This window comes from Monodelphis domestica, chromosome 4 (genome assembly GCF_027887165.1).
Source record: "Monodelphis domestica isolate mMonDom1 chromosome 4, mMonDom1.pri, whole genome shotgun sequence".
NCBI lineage: Eukaryota > Metazoa > Chordata > Mammalia > Didelphimorphia > Didelphidae > Monodelphis > Monodelphis domestica.
The window spans coordinates 346,454,430-346,476,175 of NC_077230.1; the positions used below are offsets into that span (position 1 = coordinate 346,454,430).

Consider the following 21,746-nt stretch of genomic DNA (forward strand, 5'->3'; position numbering starts at 1 on the left):
CCCATCAATTGGGGAATAGCTGAGCAAATTGTGGTATATGTTGGTGATGGAATACTATTGTGCTAAAAGGAATAATAAAGTGGAGGAGTTCCATGGAGACTGGAACAACCTCCAGGAAGTGATGCAGAGCGAGAGGAGCAGAACCAGGAGAACATTGTACACAGAGACTGATACACTGTGGTATAATCGAATGTAATGGACTTCTCCATTAGTGGCGGTGTAATGTCCCTGAACAATTTGCAGGGATCTAGGAGAAAAAAAAAACACCATTCATAAGCAGAGGATAAACTGTGGGAGTAGAAACACCGAGGAAAAGCAACTGCCTGAATACAGCAGTTGAGGGGACATGATAGAGGAGAGACTCTAAATGAACACTCTAATGCAAATATTATCAACATAGCAATGGGTTCAAATCAAGAAAACATATAATGTCCAGTGGATTTACGCGTCAGCTATGGGGGGGGGGGGGAGGAAAAGAAAATGATCTATGTCTTTAATGAATAATGCTTGGAAATGATCAAATAAAATATTAAAAAAAAAAAAACCAAGACACTGTAGTGAAACATATTTTCTGCGGTCAAATTTACTCACCCTCTCTTATATCTATCACAATTTATATCTTCCACCATTTTAACTCACTACAGTTTACAACATCAACTATTTTAAATCTTACAAGTGGAAAGACAGCACAAGGAAGAGTTCGGTATGTACAGTCAAGAGATCTGGGTTTGTATCTCAGCTTTGACATTCCTGGCTACGTGAAGGTCATTTACCTTCTCTAAGCCTCAATTTTCTGCTCTGTCAAATGTACACTGTTTATTCTCACAGACTTGTTACTATAAAAATGTATACTCTTACTATATAATCAATTCCCATTTCTAAGATTATATATGTTCTTGAAGTTGAACACAGGCTAACAATTCCAGCTCACCCCCAAACTACATCAATAAAATGTACTGGGTCTCACCTTGTATTCCTTGTATCCAACTGATATATGTTTCCATCTTGAGTCCCCGCCAATACAGAAAAGCCAGAGAGAAAAGTACAGCAATTGAAAGCATCTGAGCCAACAAAGAGGAACACCTGGAAGGAAGTGGGTAAAGTTGTATAAAGGTCAATTTACCTGCTAAGATAAAGAAGCAACAAGGTAAATTTTATCTGTTGAGACACTCATTCATTCCTCTTTTCAATTATTTGAGATCACCTCATTCCCTCCTAAAATGTTTTCTTAGAACTGTCAACATGGATTTTTTGATGAATCAGTTTACTTTTATTTTTTAACTCCCCAGTACTAAGCACACTTACTTTGATTAGAATGTTTAAGTACCTTTCTGTTTTGGAGGCTTCTCTATTGGATGAAAGTTTTCCTCTCATGAAGCCCAGCTTCTTAGTTTGAGCTTTGCCTTTTATTTGTTACAGCTGACCATTCCCTAATGTCATAGCTATTGACTGCAAAGAGGTTTATGCGCCTGTTTGTGGTTAGTCACTGTAGGCTTTCCAAAAGGTATAAAGAGACTCTCAGGTGTAGCATCTCTTTGGAGAAAGCATCTAGTGTGTTTTCTCCCAGGGAGGAGTTGGTATTTAGCACAAGGCTTTCTCCTATGGATGTGGTTCCTAGAATCTCAAGGCCTTTGGTTCTGTATGATATTTAATGTTTGACTGCGTAGTGACCAAATACTTGAACATTTTTCTGTTCCTGATTAAAAAGTCGGTTTTCTAACTACTTGGAAGTTTCTGTACTTATTTCCAAGTTATCAGAACCTGGTCTACAACTGATTTGTCCCTATTACATTCCATATTACCAGTTTGTGGATATGAACTATCTCCATTAAGGTACAAACTCTTGAGGCCCAAAGACTGCTATATCTCAAGGACTAAGCCCAGAGCCTTGTACAGAGTAGTTTGTTGTTAGGTATTATGGAGGAGATGCAAATCAATGAAACACAATTCCTTTCTTCAAATAACTCTTTATTATTATTGTCTTTGTTGTTAACAATGGCTGGGGGGCATCTAGTGGCTTAGTGGATTGAAAGCCAGGCGTAGATATGAGAGGTCCTAGTTTCAAATCTGGCCTCAGACACTTTCTAGCTATGTGACCCTGGGCAAGTCACTTAATACCCATTACCTAGTCCTTACCACCCTTCTGTCTTGGAACCAATACATAGTATAGTTGGCATATATAGTGCTTTAAGGTTGGGAAAGCATTTTGTAAATATTAGTTCATTTGATCCTCACAACAACCTTGGGAGAGAGACACTATTGTTATCCCCATTTCACAGATAAGGAAACTGGGGTAAACAAGAGGTTAAGTAACTTGCCCAAGGTCACACATCTAGTGAGTGTTTGTGACAAGATTCAAATTCAGATTAGTCTTCCTAACTTTAAATCTACTGCTCTATCCATCAAGTTGCCTAGAAAGGCATTCTAAAACAATCATCTTAGTTTAGACCCATATTACCTTTCACTAGGTTGACGACAGTAGCTTCCAGCCTGGCCTTCTTGTTTCTAGTTTGTTCCTTTTCCAATTTTTTCTCTACACACTGATATACAAATAATCTTTCTTGATGGACTGTTCAAATCACTAGTTTTTTATAATAATCATCAGTGGCTCCTCGTTCTTTTTTTAAAAATCCCTTATTTTCATTCTTAAAATCAATACTGAGTATTAGTTCCAAGACAAGAGAGTGTTTTGGGGCTAGGGAAAAAGGGTTAAGTGACTTGCCCAGGGTCACACAGCTAGGAAGTATCTGAGACCAGATTTGAAACCAGAACCCTAACCCTAAATTTGTGCCCATTCTAACCCTAGCTTCCCCAATTTGATTCTGTGTGAATTTAATATAAATTATAACCCCTTATTCTATTAAAAAAAACCCACTTTGATTAATATCAGCTCTGCCCTTTCACTGCAGGCACATGTATACTATGGGAGGACATCAGACTGGCCCCAAGTCTTGTATAAATCCTGGCATTCGGAGGACATGGCTCTTTTCGATGGGGGTCAAGTCTGTCCAACCAGAGAGATGCAGGAGTGAAGTTGTTAGCATTATAAAAAAAGAGAATGGAGCACGTACTCCCAAAGGCTGGAGACTCTTCAAATAGAGCTCTATAGTGTGTTGAATACATTAAGTAGGAGCAATCACGTGATCATGTGATCTCTCTCTAACCTTTACTAATAAATAATTATAAATTAATATACAGTCTCCGGAGAATTTCAATCATAATAATTCTTAAATGGCATTGTTTTGAGTCCCCACCAACTTTTGGGAATGTCTGTAAGAATAAACCTAGGAAATAGAAAAGCCCAGAAATGTTTAAAGACATGATTGCAAAAGAAAGTGTGAAGTGCTTATTTGTTCCATGTCAGTATCCCAAGTGAACTGATCATTTTTCTTCTTCTTCTTCTCTGTGAGAAAGACTCCCAATTTCCTTCATGAAGTCAGAAGCTACAAAGCATTTCAAAGTGCAAAGGAGACAATTTTGTCAAAAAAATTGACAGTCCTGGAATCAGCTTTGTAAAGGAACATGTATAAGGACAGAGGTGTGATGAGACTTAATGGGAACTCAAAGCTTAGGGACAGATAAAATCATTAGTTATCTGAGTAATCACAATATCAACTTAACCTGAAAGAAGGCAATTTAATAAAAAGATCAGTTAGCTAAGGCTAAAGGCCATAGTAGGAAATAGCTATGAATTTCTACTAGTGAAATAAGATAGTCACTATTCATAGCACTTGCAAGGAGAAATCTGGTTCACTCTTGTATTTCTTTCACTAAACTTCTTTTATAGGCTCTAAGACATGGAAGAGAATTAGAGATCATTTAGGCCAGGAGTTCTTAACCTGGGATCTGTGGATAGATTTTGGGGGTCCATGAACTTGAATGGGGAAAAATTTACATGTTTATTTTCACTAACTTCTGAGATTTGCAATTTCCTTCAGTTATTTTTAAAAATTATTCTGAGAAGTTCACACTAGACTGTCAAAGAGATCTAGTGCAAAAATAAGATCTTAACTTCTGAGCTAGGCCAATCCTATCATTTTACAAGAAAGCTGAATCACAGATTGGGGAAGTGATTTGTCTGAGGTCAAAGAACAAATCGATGGAAGATTCTAAGCTTAATTTCAGGTTTCCTAGTTCCCCTTTAAGAGGGATTATCACACACACAATATATCACATTGCCTATTATTAAATCCTACAATGAGTTTGTAACCTGAACTGTGTAAGTATTCCTTCTACCAGTGTGGATCGAAACCCCTCCAGACCTTTTCTGTTGGTGGCATAGTGGACAGAGAGCTGGGTCTGGAGTCAGAAGACCTGACCTCAAATATGGCCACAGACATTTATTAGCTGTATGACCCTGGACAGGTCACTTAACCTCTGCTTGACTCAGTTTGCTCATCTGTAAAAGGGAGATAATTATAGTACCTACCTCCCAGGGGCTGTTGTAAGGACCAAATTAGATATCAATGAGTAAAATGCTTATTATAGCACCTGGTACACAGTAAAAACTATATAAAAGTTAGTGGTTGTTATTAATTTTTGAGCATATCTTTAGACACACAGAGGATCTACCCAAATGTGTGTACACAAAGTGGAAAAATGGAGGAAAGGCAAGACTACCGCTCATCTTCAACAGCATGCTTAAACTAGCTTTAGCAGAATCTGACAGCTACAGGTTGCAAAATGGATGCAAGAAAGAGAAAAATACTTTAAAAAAAGGGAAAAAATGAACAGGAATTCATGAGAACTGGATTTGTCCCTTAATTCACCCCTTTCCCCTTCTTTCTACCTTATTGAAGGCCTTTCTAACTATAAGGCATAAATCAAGTACCGTCTCCTACATGAAGTCTTTCCTAATCCCAGCTACTAATGTCTTCCTTCCCTCTTTTGCCAGCCTACTTAACTCCCTTGTATTTATTTTGTTTTTGTTCTTCATATAAATACATATATGAAATATTCTCCCCAAGAAAATATAAGCTTCTTGAAATAAGGGATGATTTCATTTTTTTGTCTTTTTAACCTAGCACCTTGAACACAATAAATACTTAATGAATGATTATTGACTGATAGATTCTTAGCTGTGACTTTGGGAATGTATCACTGTCTCATTTTTTCATCCAAAAAGAAGAATAAGACTGAATTCATTACTTATAGAGTTGAGGTGAGGTGATCAAAAGACAATGTATTCAAAATCACTTTCTACTTTTGTGCTATAAAACTCTATGTAAGTGTAAACTATTATTATTATAGTACAAATGCACTGTAGGAAGCACTTGCCGGTTGCCTGCTCCTTAATCCCACGCATTGGAGCTTTTTATCTTCCCGAGCCAAAAGCAGCATCTTCCCTTCTGTTCCAATCTCCCGTTCGCCTACAAGAAAAAGAGATTAGGCTAACATGCTCATAGGATGTGGTTCACACTGGAAAAACCAATGACCTGGTATGTAGAAGACTTCAAACAAACAAAAACAAAAAAAAGTCTCTATCATTTAATACCTTGAAAAAGTTACTTCACCTCTCTTGGTCTCAGTTTTCCATTTGTAAAATAAGGGGATAGGGACAGTTAGGTGGCTTAGTGAATTGAGAGCCAAGACCAGAGATGGGAGGTCCTGGGTTCAAATCTGGCCTCAGACATTTCCTAGTTGGGTGACCCTGAGCAGGTCACTTAATCCCAATTGCCTAGCCCCTATTACCCTTCTGTCTTAGAAGCAATACATGGCATTGATTCTAAGATAGAAGGTATGGGTTTAAAAAAAATTGGGAGATTGGACTTTGTGAAGATGGTATTAACTCTCCCCTGCCCAGTTTTTAGATTTAATCATCAGAAGCATATACACCCCAGTTATCCTTAAGTGGAGGAGGTCTGTGACCCACATGTGTGAAAATGAGTAACGAATTAGAACCCACTGACTGCCCCCTGGGGAGTCCTAAGCAAAGCTTTAGCTGAATTTGGTCCATGTAAAATGGAAGGAAGGCACAGTAAGTAACAAAAAGGAATGGTCTTTAAAAATGCCAAGAGCTTCCTGTGATGAGGTCTTTAGCTTTCAACTTGACCTTGGAGGAGCTCTGGCTGAGGACTGTTTCTATTGGGACTACCACGTAGGTGAGTGAGAAAGGCTGATTCCTTTCCCTGGTCTGTTATGAGAGGTACTAGCCTCCAGAGGGTTCCCTCATCTTGGAGGAGGCCTCGTGGCTAAAATCCTTGTTTAACTGACCCCTAGACCCTCCGGCTAGGGCTTCTGGAGCCCTGCCAGAGTAAAGCCAGGGCTTGAGCAAATAGTCTAGCTCATTAAGCTAGATTTCTTACTCTACCCTCTTTCTCATTTCTCTACTTTCACTCTTTCTATATTTTATAAATAAATCGCTAAAAAATCATTTGGAATTAATTCATTCCTGGCGAGCACACGCTGATAAATTTAGTCCAACCCTTTAATTTTAACCCTTTGCATTCTGGCCCTTACAACTTAATCATCTGTAAGGTCTCTTTTTGCTATTAAAGATGATCTACTCCATGAACCTGAGAAGCTTATGATCTGAAGGCCGTCCCATTTTGAGATAACTGCTACTTAAATATAAGACAGCATTATCATGTATTAAAATGTGTTCATAGTATTATGGACCAAAAGTGGTTCAAATCAACAAAGAATGAGATTACCTAACCCTCACCACTCTTGAACATGTTTCTTACTACGGTGCTTTCCCAATCAGATCTCACTGTTCCAACTATACTACTCTTTTCACATGGGGTTCATTTCAGCTCATGCTATTATGCCCACTTAGAATGTACTACTAAGCACTTCCCTTTTTACTCTGCCCTGCTAAATTCTACCTACCTTTCAAAGAATAGTTCAAAAAACCCACAAAGTTGGAAAGGACAACAGAAGATATCTGGTTCAGTCCATTATGGGGTTTCCCCCTCTATAATATCATTCAGGCCTGACCTGAAGACCTTCATTAAAGGGAATCAAATCCACTGCTGCCCTTGTCAGTCCTTTCCACTTTCATATAGCTTATAATCGCCATTTTTTCTTACATTAAACACTCCTTCTGAAGATGGCTCAGTTTTCCTTACAATTCTGGAAAAGAGATAGTACAAAACAACCAATATGCTGTGTGCACTGCACTGGGCTAGGCCCTGGTGATAACAATGATAAAAATGACCCAGGTCCTGACCTTGTAATCTATTAAGGTAAAGGTTTGTAAGTGAGAGAAAAGGGTTATGATACAAATATAGATATACATAAAGTAAGGCAAAGGGTGACAGTGAAAAGGGAGAGATCTACACAAAGTGCTCTAAAAGAACACTTTTAGGAAGATCAGCTTAGCTAAAAGCTACACAAAGGAATTGAAACTGGTGCTAAGCCCCGAAGAAGGCACAGTTGCACTGGGCCTGGAATCTGGAAGAATCCTCTTTGTGAATTCGAATCTGGCTTCAGACACTTACTAGCTATGGGATCCTGCTTAAGTTACCCAACTCTGTTTGCTTCAGTTTCCCATCTATAAAATAAGCTAGAGAAGAAAATGGCACACTCTGGAATCTTTGCCAAGAACACCCCAAGCAGGGTCACAAAGAATTGGACATGACTGAAAACAACTGGACAATAATCACAACACATTTTATTGTACAATAAGTATTGCTAAGATGAGCTCTTACATGTTCTTTATTACAAAGGCCTTCATTTTGTCTGTCCAACTAGACTGAATGCTCCCCTACAGGTAGGTACAAGTGTTGCTCTTCTTTTCTCTCCTCATGAGATGCAAAACACAGAACAGACACTGAAAACAGACTTTCTGGCTGTGAGGTACAAAGACAATTGAAACTGAGTTATAAAAATTGAATGGGGGTCAGAAAAAGCACCACAGAGTCTATGGTCAGAAATGCTAACAACAAAACATCATTTACATATAGCCTTCTATATGCCAGGCACTATGCTAAGCATTTTTCAAGTATTATCATATTTGATCCTCACAACAACCTTGTGAGGGGAGGCTGTTATTTCCCCCATTCTACAGTTGAGGAAACTGAGGCAAAGAGAGCTTAAGTAACTTGCCTGAAGTCACACAGCTAAATAAGGGTGTAAGGCTGAATTTGAACTCAGATCTTCCTGACTCCAAGTGCAGCAGTCTGTCCACTGTGCCACTTGTCTATACCACAAAAAGGGGCAGGTTCAGTGCATCAGTATGACACTTGCTTTCTAGAATCAGAATGGACACCAACCATATCTACTTACTGGGAACTTTCACAGGGGAGCCAAGATTTATTGAGTTATCAGCTGCCCCCACAGCAATGCCATTTATAGGAGAACCGCAATCTACAACAATGCCCAAGCAGGCTGATCGTCCACAATCCCAAAGCCGAGCAGTCCCATCTCGAGAGCTGGAAACCACATTTCTTCCTCTATCAACAATAGCTGTATCCAAAATACCTATCGAGAAAAAAAGAAAGGGTTCTAAGACAAAGCAAGGAGGGCCCAGGAGCCAACTAAATGAAGGTAAAGACATAAAAGTATTAATACTGTCAGCACAAACTGATCTCTCTGGATTTTTTTTTTTCAATTTAACATCCTATTACTTCACTAATAATGTCTTCCTATGCTAAGAAAGCAATGTTTTTGACATCATGATGAAATTACTACCTTAGACTTGTTCAGAATTTTATACTTCTGAAAGCACTTTTCACATTCATTTCTTCTGTCTGATTTTTCAAAAAGCCAGTAAGGAAGGTAGGACTAGAACATTTCCTAGCCTTGGAACTCACTAGCTGCCCATGAGAAAAGCACTTCTATAACATAAAGCTTATAAACATATGGAGGTGGGGTGGGGAGTGAGTGGGGAGATATATAACATAAAGCTTAAATTGTTATATAAGTGAAAACGTATTCTATTAGGATCTTGACCCTACAAAGCCAGGTGTGTAACCTAGGAAGAGAAGAAAAATTTTGACTGAAAGGATTGGATCAAACCGCACTTTTTTTTTTTTTAAACATTATTTTATTTGGTCATTTCCAAACATTATTCATTGGAAACAAAAGTCATTTTCTTTTCCTCCCCCACCCCTCCAACCACCTCTCCCATAGCCGACGCACTATTCCACTGGTTATCACATGTGTTCTGTAAACCTTAAAATTTCTTAGACTTATAAATGTTGGAAATTTCACCATTGGGAAATTTCATACTTGAAAAATTTCCTATTGATATTGGGAACTCTATTGGAATGTGAACCCCATTGGCATGGGAGGTTCCTCCTCCTCCCTTCTTTTTTTTTTTTTAATATATTTTATTTGATCATTTCCAAGCATTATTCGTTAAAGACATAGATCATTTTCTTTTCCTCCCCCCCCCCACCCCCCATAGCCGACGCGTAAGTCCACTGGGCATTAGATGTTATCTTGATTTGAACCCATTGCTTTGTTGATAGTATTTGCATTAGTGTTCATTTAGAGTCTATCCTCTGTCATGTCCCCTCAACTGCTGTATTCAGGCAGTTGCTTTTTCTCGGTGTTTCCACTCCCATAGTTTATCCTTTGCTTATGAATGGTGTTTTTTTCTCCTGGGTCCCTGCAAGTTGTTCAGGGACATTACACCACCACCAATGGAGAAGTCCATTACGTTCGATGATACCACAGTGTGTTTGTCTCTGTGTACAATGTTCTCCTGGTTCTGCTCCTCTCGCTCTGCATCACTTCCTGGAGGTTGTTCCAGTCTCCATGGAACTTCTCCACTTTATTATTCCTTTTAGCACAATAGTACTCCATCACCAACATATACCACAGTTTGTTCAGCCATTCCCCAATTGATGGGCATCCCCTCGTTTTCCAGTTTTGGGCCACCACAAAGAGCGCGGCTATGAATATTTTTGTACAAGTCTTTGTGTCCATTATCTCTTTGGGGTACAGACCCAGCAGTGCTATGGCTCCTCCTCCTCCCTTCTTAAGATTACTTTAGGACAGAAACCTTTTGCTGAACAATGGAAAGGGTTTTGACCTATGCTTAAGCATAGAACAGGAATTTCTTTGAGTCATGATTGATTTTAGAATTGATACAATAGAGATACTTGGAATGAAAGAACCAGGTCTTGGAAATTACAATCTCCACCCTACTCAGTCCTAACAGGATTTAGAAAGGGCTGCAGCATAGATCAAAATTTAATTTTTCCAATCTCTACCCTACTTAGGGTAACAGGATTTAGGAAGGGCTGTAGCAAAGGATCAAGATTTAATTATTTGAGAATATGACCTTCAACAGACATGTGCAAAGCCACAGACCTCTGGGCGGTCCTGGGTTAAGCTAGAGCCACCATTGGCACAGGGAAGACATGGACAGTGATTGGTAGATGTGAGAACTGAGGGGAGGGAACTTGGATGGTTTGCTTAAAGAGAGAGGGGGTCTGAGGACTGAGGGGGGTTGGTTGGAGAGTTTTGGCTCTGAGTGGTTGGAGAGGTGCTCTGAGAAGCTTGCTCTGAAGGAAGCTGGAGGTGGAGGCCCCTGAGACTGTTTCTCCATTTTGGTCACGTGAGTAATAGGGACTGATCTCCTTTCTTTGCCCCAGTTATCTAAGGGCTTGGGCCTTTTGGCCCAGCCTAAACAGAAGGGGTATTTAAGCCCTATTCCCTTCTCTCCCCTTTCTCTCTCCCTCTCTCTCTCTATCTCTAATACCTTTCTTCATCCTGTTTGTAATTAAACTCCATAAAGGTTGACTGCTGACTTGAGTTTTCATTTAGGAATTACATAGCTGAATTCCTTGGCGACCTTAAATTAATATATATCAGTCTTTTAAAGTGATTTCCTTGTCACAGTTCTTGACTCGAACCCATTTCCCTGTTGTTGGTATTTGCACTAGAGTGTTCATTTAGAGTCTCTCCTCAGTCATATCCCCTCCACCCCTGTAGTCAAACAGTTGCTTTTCTTCGCAAACCCCACTTCTTTAGTACATTTACGATTTGGAGCAAGTTGGTACATAGGTTCACAGATTTCTAACTGGAAGGATCTCAAAGGAAATCTTGTTCAAACCATTCCTTCATTTTAAAAAGAAGATTTCCAGAGAGCTACATCAAGCTCACACAGACCACAGGGCCAGGATTTTCTGACTCCAAACCCAGTGCTCCTTCAATTGCACTGCACTGTAGTTAATCACTTTAGTCCTTGATTTCCTCCTGAGTCTCCTTATCTGTAAAATGTGAATAACGTTCACTATTAACTATTTTCCCTTTTCACAGAAACCTTATGAATTTCAAATGAATTAGGTATAAGAAAAGGCTTTGTATACTGTCAAGTTTTCTGCAAGTTAGTTTTATATAATATTTAAGTATCATCACAGGATGGTTGGGAGGCTAAAATGAGAGAGTACACATGAAGTACTCTGTTAACTCTCAAGTGCTATATTCATGTCAGCTATTAGAAGACATAAGCAATCACATATGACAGCAAAAGGAGATGGGTCAGTCATGTTGTGAAAGTAAGGTATGACAAATGGACTGCCCTCCTAAGGGATGAGTGGATGAATGAATGAAAAAAACAAAGCACTGGCCTAAACACACTGGAGATACAAACAGAAAAGTAAGAGAATGCCTGCTCTCCAGAAGCTCACACACTAATAGGGAAGACAAAATAAATAAGAGGTTTCAGCCACAAATTAACTGGAAAGGCTCAGGGTCCTTAGGACACAGCTGCAAAGCATCCTTTTTAAGGTCATTCCCACTGATAAAAGCATATCCACTTCTGACATTGAGCTATCTGACAAAGTGGGACCAATATTTTTTTTTTTAATATATTTTATTTGATCATTTCCAAGCATTATTCGTTAAAGACATAGATCATTTTCTTTTCCTCCCCCCCCACCCCCCATAGCCGACGCGTAAGTCCACTGGGCATTAGATGTTTTCTTGATTTGAACCCATTGCTTTGTTGATAGTATTTGCATTAGAGTGTTCATTTAAAGTCTATCCTCTGTCATGTCCCCTCAACCTCTGTATTCAGGCAGTTGCTTTTTCTCGGTGTTTCCACTCCCATAGTTTATCCTTTGCTTATGAATGGTGTTTTTTTTTCTCCTGGATCCCTGAAAGTTGTTCAGGGACATTACACCGCCCCTAATGTAGAAGTCCATTACGTTCGATGATACCACAGTGTATTAGTCTCTGTGTACAATGTTCTCCTGGTTCTGCTCCTCTCGCTCTGCATCACTTCCTGGAGGTTGTTCCAGTCTCCATGGAACTTCTCCACTTTATTATTCCTTTTAGCACAATAGTACTCCATCACCAACATATACCACAGTTTGTTCAGCCATTCCCCAATTGATGGGCTTCCCCTCGTTTTCCAGTTTTGGGCCACCACAAAGAGCGCGGCTATGAATATTTTTGTACAAGTCTTTGTGTCCATTATCTCTTTCGGGTACAGACCCAGCAGTGCTATGGCTGGGTCAAAGGGTAGATATTCTTTTGTCGCCCTTTGGGCATAGTTCCAAATTGAAAGTGGGACCAATATTGCCTGGAGTTGTGGTTGCTGAGAAGGTAGGGAGATCATTTCTCCATGAGATTTAGTCTCCTGGAAGTTAGTTGTAGGATCAGGCTAGAAGTAGGATGGCTGATCCAGTGACTATTAAAAGAACATATGGAAGGCCTCTAGTGGGCTGGGTGGCTCCTCTGTAGAGGATTTTAGCAAAGCTATGAAGAAGGGAGCAGCTGGGTAGCTCAATGGATTGAGAGCCAGGCCTAGAGTTGGGAGGTCCTAGGTTCAAATCTGGCCTCAGACACTTCCTAGCTGTGTGACGCTGGGCAAGTCACTTGACTCCCATTGCCTAGCCCTTACCACTCTTCTGCCTTGGAACCAATACACAGCATTGATTCCAAGGTGGAAGGTAAGGGTTTAAAGAAAAAAAAAAGATATGAAGAAGCATCACATGAAAGTCATGGAGTGGTTGTGATCTGTATGCATAGTTAAAAGAAAAAAGATCTCCTGAAGTAAATGTGGGAAATTAAGATCTGTATGCACAGAGTCAGAAGACATAGGAAAACATAGTTATTATTCCCTGGGTGGTACAGGGCACTGAGACAAGTACAAAATGATGGAAGAGCCAGGATCCATGAATTCTCATCCTGGTCCTGTCCTGAATCTCTGAGATACAGGGCCAGTACTCTCCCTACTTCGGACATCAGTTTTCTGGTCTGTAAAATGAAGGGGTTGGCCTTGATTATCAATATGATTTCATCAAGCATCACTATTCAAAATGCCAAGTTCAACTTGTGAATTTCAAAACTATTCCATCCTAATCAGACCATTCTTTAGAAGATCTGATTTAGCTATTTCCTGATCAATAACAATAGAGACACTTGGAATAACAGAATTAGGTCTTGGAAACCCACATTCTCTACCCTACTCAGTGTAACAAGATTAGGAAGGGTTGAATCAAACTCAAGATTTAATTATTTGAGAAAATGGCCTTCAACAGACATGTGCAAAAAAAGGACAGACCTCTGGGCTGTCCTAAGTCAAGCTTGAGCCACCACTGTCACATGTGAGATGCAGGAAGTGAGGTAGAGAACAGCCTCTGGAGTTCTTGGGACTTCCTGTGAGGAGGGCTAGAGTTCAGTTCGATCTTGGAACTTGAGCTTGGAGGAGCCCCGCAGACTGCTTTCCTTCAGACTGGTCACATGAGTGATAAGGACTGACCCCTTTCCCTGCCTTGGCTCTCCAAAGCTTTAATGCCCGCTTTGGCTCAGCTTGAGCCAGAGTGGTTCTGAGTTAAACTCCTTTCCTTCTCTCCCTCTCTCTCTCTCCCTCTAATATTTTCTTCCTCCTGTTGTAATTAAATCACCATAAAAATTTGGCAGCTGACTTGGGTATCTTATTATTTGGAATTTCCCTTGGCGACCATTTAAATTTGGATTTTTTCGGTCTCAACTATAATTTTAACTGTTACAAACTATACGCTTAGTCCTGGGAATAAATTAATAACAAGAAAATATACAGGCAAGTCCCATTTTCTCTAGCACAGAAGTAAAAAACTTCCTGGGGAAGATATTCTTTGCTAATTACATTCCTTCCAAAGAGTGTGGAGACTTTCATAAGTGAATGTTGTAGTTAATGATACCTAATCACAGGGCTTTTTCTATGTATAATTTCCTGTAAGTTTTCTGAAATGATATTACCTTAATAAACTAAGAATAGTGTTTTTTAAAAAGCTAGTTTAGTCTTTTACTTTATTATCACTTAGACCCCTTTTGGTTTTGTCTTCTATAAAATAACTTATTAGGGCACTGGTTAATGCAATTACATTAATAGATATTAAACTGACCAGGTATTCAGAATTTCTTTTCTAGAGTGCTGTCCCAACTAAAATATTTCCATTTGTGAAAATCCTGTGTTTAGTTGGATATAAAGCATATAATGGTTTCTCAAATTATGGTACATTTTTTGCATTAGTTTGAATTGCTAATAATCTTTCTTCATGGATTGATATATTTATTATATATATGTGTGTGTGTGTGTATATATATATACATATATATATACATATATAAATAAAAATAATCTATAGCTGAGTATAAACTGAGTTGAAGAAAAACTATCATAGGAAGCAGGTCCAGATGCTTGATCTGTTCCCAGTACCTAGGAGGCTTCAGTGTTGCAGAAAGAGGATGTACATAAACTCAAGGTAGATCATATAGGTTGCATCATGTGTCTGATTCAGAGAGAGTTGATGTTTGTACATACTTTGGAATGTTCTGCAAAGATCCTATGTAAATATATTTTACTAAAAACACAAATTAAAAAGATCATAAATTCCTCTTCCCCTCAATAAATAAGGAAACTCAGGCCCAGAGAACAAAAAGAAATCACTTATGATCACAAAAGTAGTGAGCAGCAGAGTCATAATTCAAACCTAGGATTTCGTATTGCAAATCACAGGCTCTTCCCACTCCATCAGATATTATTTGTTTCAAAGCAAAAGAGAGAGAAATTGTTCCTGATTCATGCTATTTCTGGGAGTCCTAAGTGAAGCATCCAGAAAAACTACCCATCATACCTCCTTTGTGACCAATGAAGGTCACCACACAGTTGGCATCTTCTGCTGACCAGATCTTCACCTGTGCATCCATTCCCCCACTCAGAACCACAAGGCCTGATGGGAAAAACCTGCAACAATTCACATCAAATACATGTCCTTCCAGTATTCTCTGGAAAAACAAAAGAGAATGCCATGCTAGTTCTCAGTTATCCTTTAGTATTATTTTACCCCCAATATCTATATGGAAATAAAAATAACAGACCCACTGAAGAAGGGAAAGTATTACATTATGATTATCTGAGGGGCTTTTAATTCATCTTTCTAACCATGAGTATGGAAGCAGGGGATAACTTGCTCAGTCTTCAGCTCTGGACATCACCAATTTTTTTTTTACTTAATGTGCTTCCATCTGTGTCTTTTTTGCACACCGTGGCAGGTTCTCAAAGGTTATGCTAGCAGAGCACAAGCTCTAGTATGTCTTGCTAAGCATGAAAGTCTCTGAGGACAGGCACAACAACAACCTTATGTGACATCTTAGGACCTGCTTAGCAAAGTCTAAAGAGACTCTTCACCTAGTCAGCTGCAGGGTAATGAACTTTTAAAATCATAGACCAATCTGCCAACTAAGTCAAAGAAAGACGTTAATCTGTTCTAATGGAAGGAATACTCATACTGATGAAATTAGGAATCCTTTAAGTCCTGAAGGAGGAATCTTGATATTTAGGCTGCCCTCCCAGGCTGATTCTAAGCATAAAGAGCATAAAGGGGCTTGGGATTCCTTTTACCAGCTACTCTCAGGCAAGTAAACTTAGCTCAAGCTTATGTGATATATGGCCGGGAAGCAGCCTAATAGTAATCACAAAACCCAAGAGGTTAGAGGTATTCACAGTCAAGAGACTGTTTACTTATGTGTATTCCTAATCTGCTTTGTGCCTGACAGATCATAAAATGTCCATTAAGAAGTTCTTCAGTCTAACAAATGAGAAAGAAGACTCCATTCATATTCTTTGAAGAACATGTTATGGTGGAAAGGAGGCTATATGTGGGTTTGTATCTTGGCACTGACAATGGACAGAAATGGAACCTTGGGCAAATCCTACTTCATTGAGCCTTTGGTTTCTTATTTGTAAAATGGGGATAATAAAGCATCTGTATTACCTTCATGAACTATATAAATATAACCTATCATTATGAGGGAATAATAAAATGAAAAGGAAACTGAAATGAGAGAGCTGAGATCCACTACTAGCTCTGGCCCTTATTACCTGTGTGACCTTGGTTGTTAGTTCATTTTTCCCTGGGCTTCAGTTTCCTCGTCCAAAAAATTGTGTTGGCCCAGATGACCTCTTTTAAAAGTCCTTTCAGCTCTTAAGCTTATGATCTCATTGTCATTGTTATTGTTATTATCACAATTGAAGTTCAGTATATCAGCAGGCTTTAAGTAAGGCCTACCTAGTTGCACCCTTCCATACTACCCCCACTACCACCACAGTAAAGAGCTGATTCTCAAACTCCTCTTAGGCAAGCTCCCAAAATACCTCCATTCACTTACTCTGACTTCCCCGTTAGCTGCCTGCCAGATTTTCATGGTCCCATCGGTGCTGGTGGATACTCCGAGGCCTCCTCCACTAGAAATGTCCAGGCACGTTACCTATTTAAAGACAAAACACTTCAAGTTACAAATTTTAATATGCTCCTTTAACACAGGACATTGTCCTCCTTGGTTTTTCATCATCTCCCGAAGCTTTATCAAGCCAAATCACATAACTGTCCACAATACCTTCTTTCCCCACTTATTAACCAAGCCCTTATCCAGAGCCAGCTCCTAGGGGGTGGGGAGGATGTTGCCGCCTCTTCAAATAGTCAACAATCCTTCTTTTAAGTGTTACCTGTGTACACAACTCAATGAAGATGACAAATGACCCAGGACTCTTCTTTAAGTTGTATATAATTGAATAATGTAGACAGGGTATCTAAAAGGGTTCAGCATAATGTAAACCTTAAAATTTCTCAGACTTATGAATGTTAGGGGCTTCCTCCATTGGGGAATCTTCTACTTAAAAAAAATTCCCTAGCAGATGGTGAGAACTCTACTTGAGTGTGGGGGCTCCCTGCCTTGGGAATATCCCTACTCCACCCTACTTAGGACTGCTTTAGGACAGAGATCTCCTTGAGAACAATGAAAAGTACTTTGATCCATGCTTATGGAAGGGACAGGAAGTTCTTTGAGTCATGACTGTTTTAGAATTGATACAATGGGATACTAAGTACCTATAAAGGTGGGGCAACTTATAAACTACTTAAAACTAAAAGGGTGATAACTTATTCAGAGGTTTTCTCTTAAGAAAATTTGTCGACACAGCAGCATTTTTTTCCTGACTTACTAAAGAGATTAAAAACTACTCAGCTGTGAATTCAAAATGGGCAGTCCTTTAGAAACATCTACAGTGATTGGTAGATGTAAGGACTTAGGGGAGGTGACAGAGGAGATTTTGCCCTTAAAAAGAAGAGCTCAGGGAAGAGCTGGGAAGTCATTCTGAAACATTCAGATTGGAGAGACTCATTCTAAGGAGACTGATTCTGAAACATTCAGATGGAGGAGGGAGCTGGTAAAAGCAGCTGAGATGCTGCTGGCCTGGTGTCATTAGAAATCCTTACTTAGACAGATCTTATGGTGAGTTATAAAAAAATGACTGATTTCTCTTTTAAGACTCAGGTCTAGGCCATATTGGCTTGAGGCTCTTCATACTTATTCCTTTCTTACTCTCCCTCTCTTTCTTTGATTACTCATTGTATTGTTAATTAAAATCTCTATAAAACCCAATTGACTTGGGTATTTGAATAATTGGGAATATTTCCCTGGCGACCACCTTATATTTGATTTTAAACCCAAGACACTGTAGTGAAACATATTTCTGCGGTCAAACTTACTCACCCTCTCTTATATCTATCACAATTTATATCTTCTACTATTTTAACCACTACAGTTTAAGACCTCAACCATTTTAAATCTCACAATAAAGACATTAGTTTTATCATATCTGTACCTGTGCCCTTTTGTTTAGCTGAATCTCCCAATCCCTAATGTCTAAGACATTGCTTTAGTTCTCCTGCTACCATTCATTTTTTTTTAAACCCTCACCTTCCATCTTGGAATCAATACTGTGTATTGGTTCTAAGGCAGAAGAGTGGTAAGGGCTAGGCTATGGGGGTCAAGTGACTTGCCCAGAGTCACACAGCTAGAAGTGTCTGAGGCCATATTTGAACCCAGGACCTCCTGTCTCTAGGCCTGGCTCTCAATTCACTGAGTAACCCAGGTGGCCCCTTCCTGCTATCATTCTTTAAAACAAAACAAAACAAAAAACCAAACCTTTCTACTAATGTAGTAAAAAAAAAGTCCACCAAAAAGTATTTAAGTAAGTGCGAAAGAATCCCTACTGTGAAGACATATGAGTCTGTATGTATATATATATATATTAAGAATGAGTACAAATAAATACAAAGTAGTTTAATGCAAGGTAATCTGGCAGGAAAGACATTAACAGTAAGGAGAATTCAGGAAAAGTTTCAAGGAAACAGTGGTGTCTGAACTGCAACTTGAAGGCAGAAGTGAATTCTATGAGGCCAAGGTGAGAAAGAAAGATATTCCAGGTATGGTGGATGGCTGTTATAAAAGCTCTAAGATGGGGGATGACCCCATTTTCATGTGAAGAACAGAGAGAAAGCCAATTTTCTTGGATTTCTTGTGAAGAAATTTCAGGAGCTGCTACAACAGCATCAGGGACCAGTGACCACTCAGAGCCAGAGGGCTTAAACAAAGAGTCCTTTTACTAAAATCATATTCCAATGCCCTCAGGTAGAAACAAGATATTAAAAAAAATTCAGAAAATCAAAACCTCAAGCAAAAAGGTTAAAAAGCAATCAGTCACAAGGATCCTAGTGTCCTAAGAGCTTCCTGCCAAAATCTCAAAAACTGCTTTTATATTTATCTTGCCTAGAAGTCTCCAGCTGGGTCCAAAATTAATCTGCCCACAGGCAAAGTTAAACTAAATGCCTCATCTGTACCTTAACTTCCTTGTTTGTAACAATCTAGCTGATATTATGGACATGTAGAGAGTTAATTCATACTTCTCCAATTCCTTGCCCACAACTCTCCTCCTCCAACCCCTGGTCACCAGTACTAAAGGCAGGAAGCCAGGGTCACAAAAGTCGACAGCCCACCTTCTCATATGAAGCTAAGGGGGAAAACAGCAAAACAGCAAATAGGTCCTACCTCCTGTTTCTGGCCCTATTTCTAGCCTTCCCTATTAGCTCGAGCCTGCCCCATCCTGTCTTTCCTCCAATAATAACCAGGAGTGTTAGAAGCAAGAAAGTTATTGTGTGGGTTTTGGGGAGCTGGGTGTTAATTTTACCCCTATTTGGACTGATCTAGGTCCCAGCTGAGGACTCATTGGGCAAGAAGATTATAAAACTAGTTTTTGAGATTTTGGCAAGAAGCTCCTGAAGCCTCGGAGATTCCTCCTGCTGACTGATTTTTTTTTAGTCTTCTTGCCTGCAGTGTCTGTGTGTTTTTATCTTTTAGACTGTTTTTAAACTAACTTCATAAGCACTCAATACAATTTTAGTAAAAGGACCTCCCACTGATTGGTTCATTGTACTAGATGCATGACAGTATAGACATCAATAGCTTAAGCCTTTGTCTGCTGGGCCAATCAGTTTTGAAGACAGTTTCAATATCTTTTAAAGAAATAACAAACTTGGGGGCAGCTGGGTAGCACAGTGGATTGAGAACCTGTCCTAGAGACGGGAGGTCCTAGGTTCAAATCTGGCTTCAGCCACTTCCCAGCTGTGTGACCCTGGGCAAGTCACTTGACCCCCATTGCCTAGCCCTTACCACTCTTCTGCCTTGGAGCCAATACACAGTATTGACTCCAAGACGGAAGGTAAGGGTTTAAAAAAAAAAGAAATAACAAACTTGCAAGGGAGAAGGAATAAGATATTGTTTCTATCACAGGGAGTAATGTTTAACAAGACTGGAAATATAGGATAGTGCCAAGTTCTGAAGGACTTAAAAAAGTTGGAGAAAGTTGATATTTTATCCTAAAGATATCCTTGGTGTTAAGTAGAAGAACCAAGTGGTCAAATCTGTTTTTTAAGGAAAATCACTTTAGTTGAAGTGTATAGGAAGGCTAGAGTAAGGGAAACTTGAGAAGGGGAAACTTTTGAGGCAAAAAGTGATGAATAAAGGTGATAACTATGGGACTAGAAGGGACCAGACCTTAAGAGATTATAGAGATATAAATGGCAGAATATGGCAAATAATATGTGGGGTGCAGGAGAATAAACTGAGGTTAATTCAAGATTAACAGACTAAGCTCATGGTGGTGAACCTATGGTATGTGTGCCAACTCCCCCCCCCCCCCCGACCCCCCTCTGTGGGCAAAGTGTGCTATTGTCCCAGCATGGAGTTCATCAGAGTGCTACTAGAAAGCCAGAGAAATGCAGGACCAGGCTGTTCCTCTCCCCTTTCCACCTGCTTGCCTGAGGACATTTCTCACATCATTTGCCCCTCTAAAAAGTTCTCTATCACTGGGCTAAACCAATGGAATGGCAGTGATGCCTTCAATAGAAATAATGAAGTCTAAAGAGAAGAACTGATGAAAAAGATAAGTTTATTTTTGGACATATTCAGTTTGAGATGTAGTTTGGCTATTTAATTTTAAAAGTCAAATAGACTACTGGTGATGTGAGCTAAAGTTCAGGGGATAGACTGGGACTGAATATGTAAAACTGTGATTCATCTGCACAGAAAAGATAATTAAGTCTATAGGAGGTAAGAGACAGATTGACCATAGTTAAAAGAGATAGGGAAGTTAATTACATCCTGATAAAAGGCAGTATAGACAATGAGGAAATGTCAGTACTCAACATGTATGTACCAAATGTCATAGCATCCAAATGTCTTAAAGGAGAAACTAGTGAGCTCAAGAATGAAATAGATAGAAAAACTATACTAGTGGGAGACCTGAACCTTCCTCTATCAGAACTAGAAAAATCAAACCAAAAAATAAATAAGAAAGAGATGAGAAGTGAATGAAATCTTAGAAAAATTAGAGTTAGTAGATATGTGGAGAAAAATAAATAGGGACAAAAAGGAATACACCTTTTTTTCAGCAGCACATAGTACATTCACAAAGATTGATCATGTATTAGGGCATAAAAACATTGCAAACAAGTGCAAAAGAGCAGAAATAATAAATGCAACCTTCTCAGATCACAATGCAATGAAAATAATAATTAGTAAGGGTACATGGAGAGGCAAATCAAAAATTAATTGGAAATTGAACAATACGATTCTCTAAAATCAGTTAAAGAAAAAATCATAGAAACAATAACTTCATTGAAGAAAATGACAATGATGAGACATCCTTTCAAAATCTATGGGATGCAACCAAAGCAGTACTCAGGGGGGAAATTCATATCCTTGAGTTCATATATTAACAAATTAAGAGAGAGCAGAGGTCAATGAATTGGGCATGCAAATTAAAAAACTAGAAAGTGAACAAATTTAAAACCCTCAGATGAAGACTAAATTAGAGATCCTAAAAATCAAAGGAGAAATAAAATTAAAAGTCAAAGAACTATTGATTTAATAAATAAGACTAGAAGCTGGTACTTTGAAAAAACAAATAAAATAGACAAAGTACTGGTCAATCTAATTTAAAAAAAGGAAAGAAGAAAACC

General features: G+C 39.0%; 1 protein-coding gene across 2 annotated transcripts in view; it reads right to left on the reverse strand.

The window, feature by feature from the left end:
• The window catches only part of PAAF1 (proteasomal ATPase associated factor 1), a 66,114-nt gene that overhangs the window by 12,408 nt on the left and 31,960 nt on the right, over window positions 1-21,746 (reverse strand). For both annotated transcript variants that reach the window (XR_466316.3, XM_001363013.4), the window contains exons 5-9: window positions 16,555-16,653; window positions 15,021-15,171; window positions 8,230-8,424; window positions 5,278-5,369; window positions 968-1,083 (exon numbers count right to left, since the gene is read on the reverse strand). Coding sequence is in view for 1 of the 2 variants with exons in the window: in XM_001363013.4 (XP_001363050.2) it covers window positions 968-1,083; window positions 5,278-5,369; window positions 8,230-8,424; window positions 15,021-15,171; window positions 16,555-16,653 (653 nt within the window). In the remaining variant the exon portion in view is untranslated. The remainder of the gene's footprint in view (window positions 1-967; window positions 1,084-5,277; window positions 5,370-8,229; window positions 8,425-15,020; window positions 15,172-16,554; window positions 16,654-21,746) is intronic.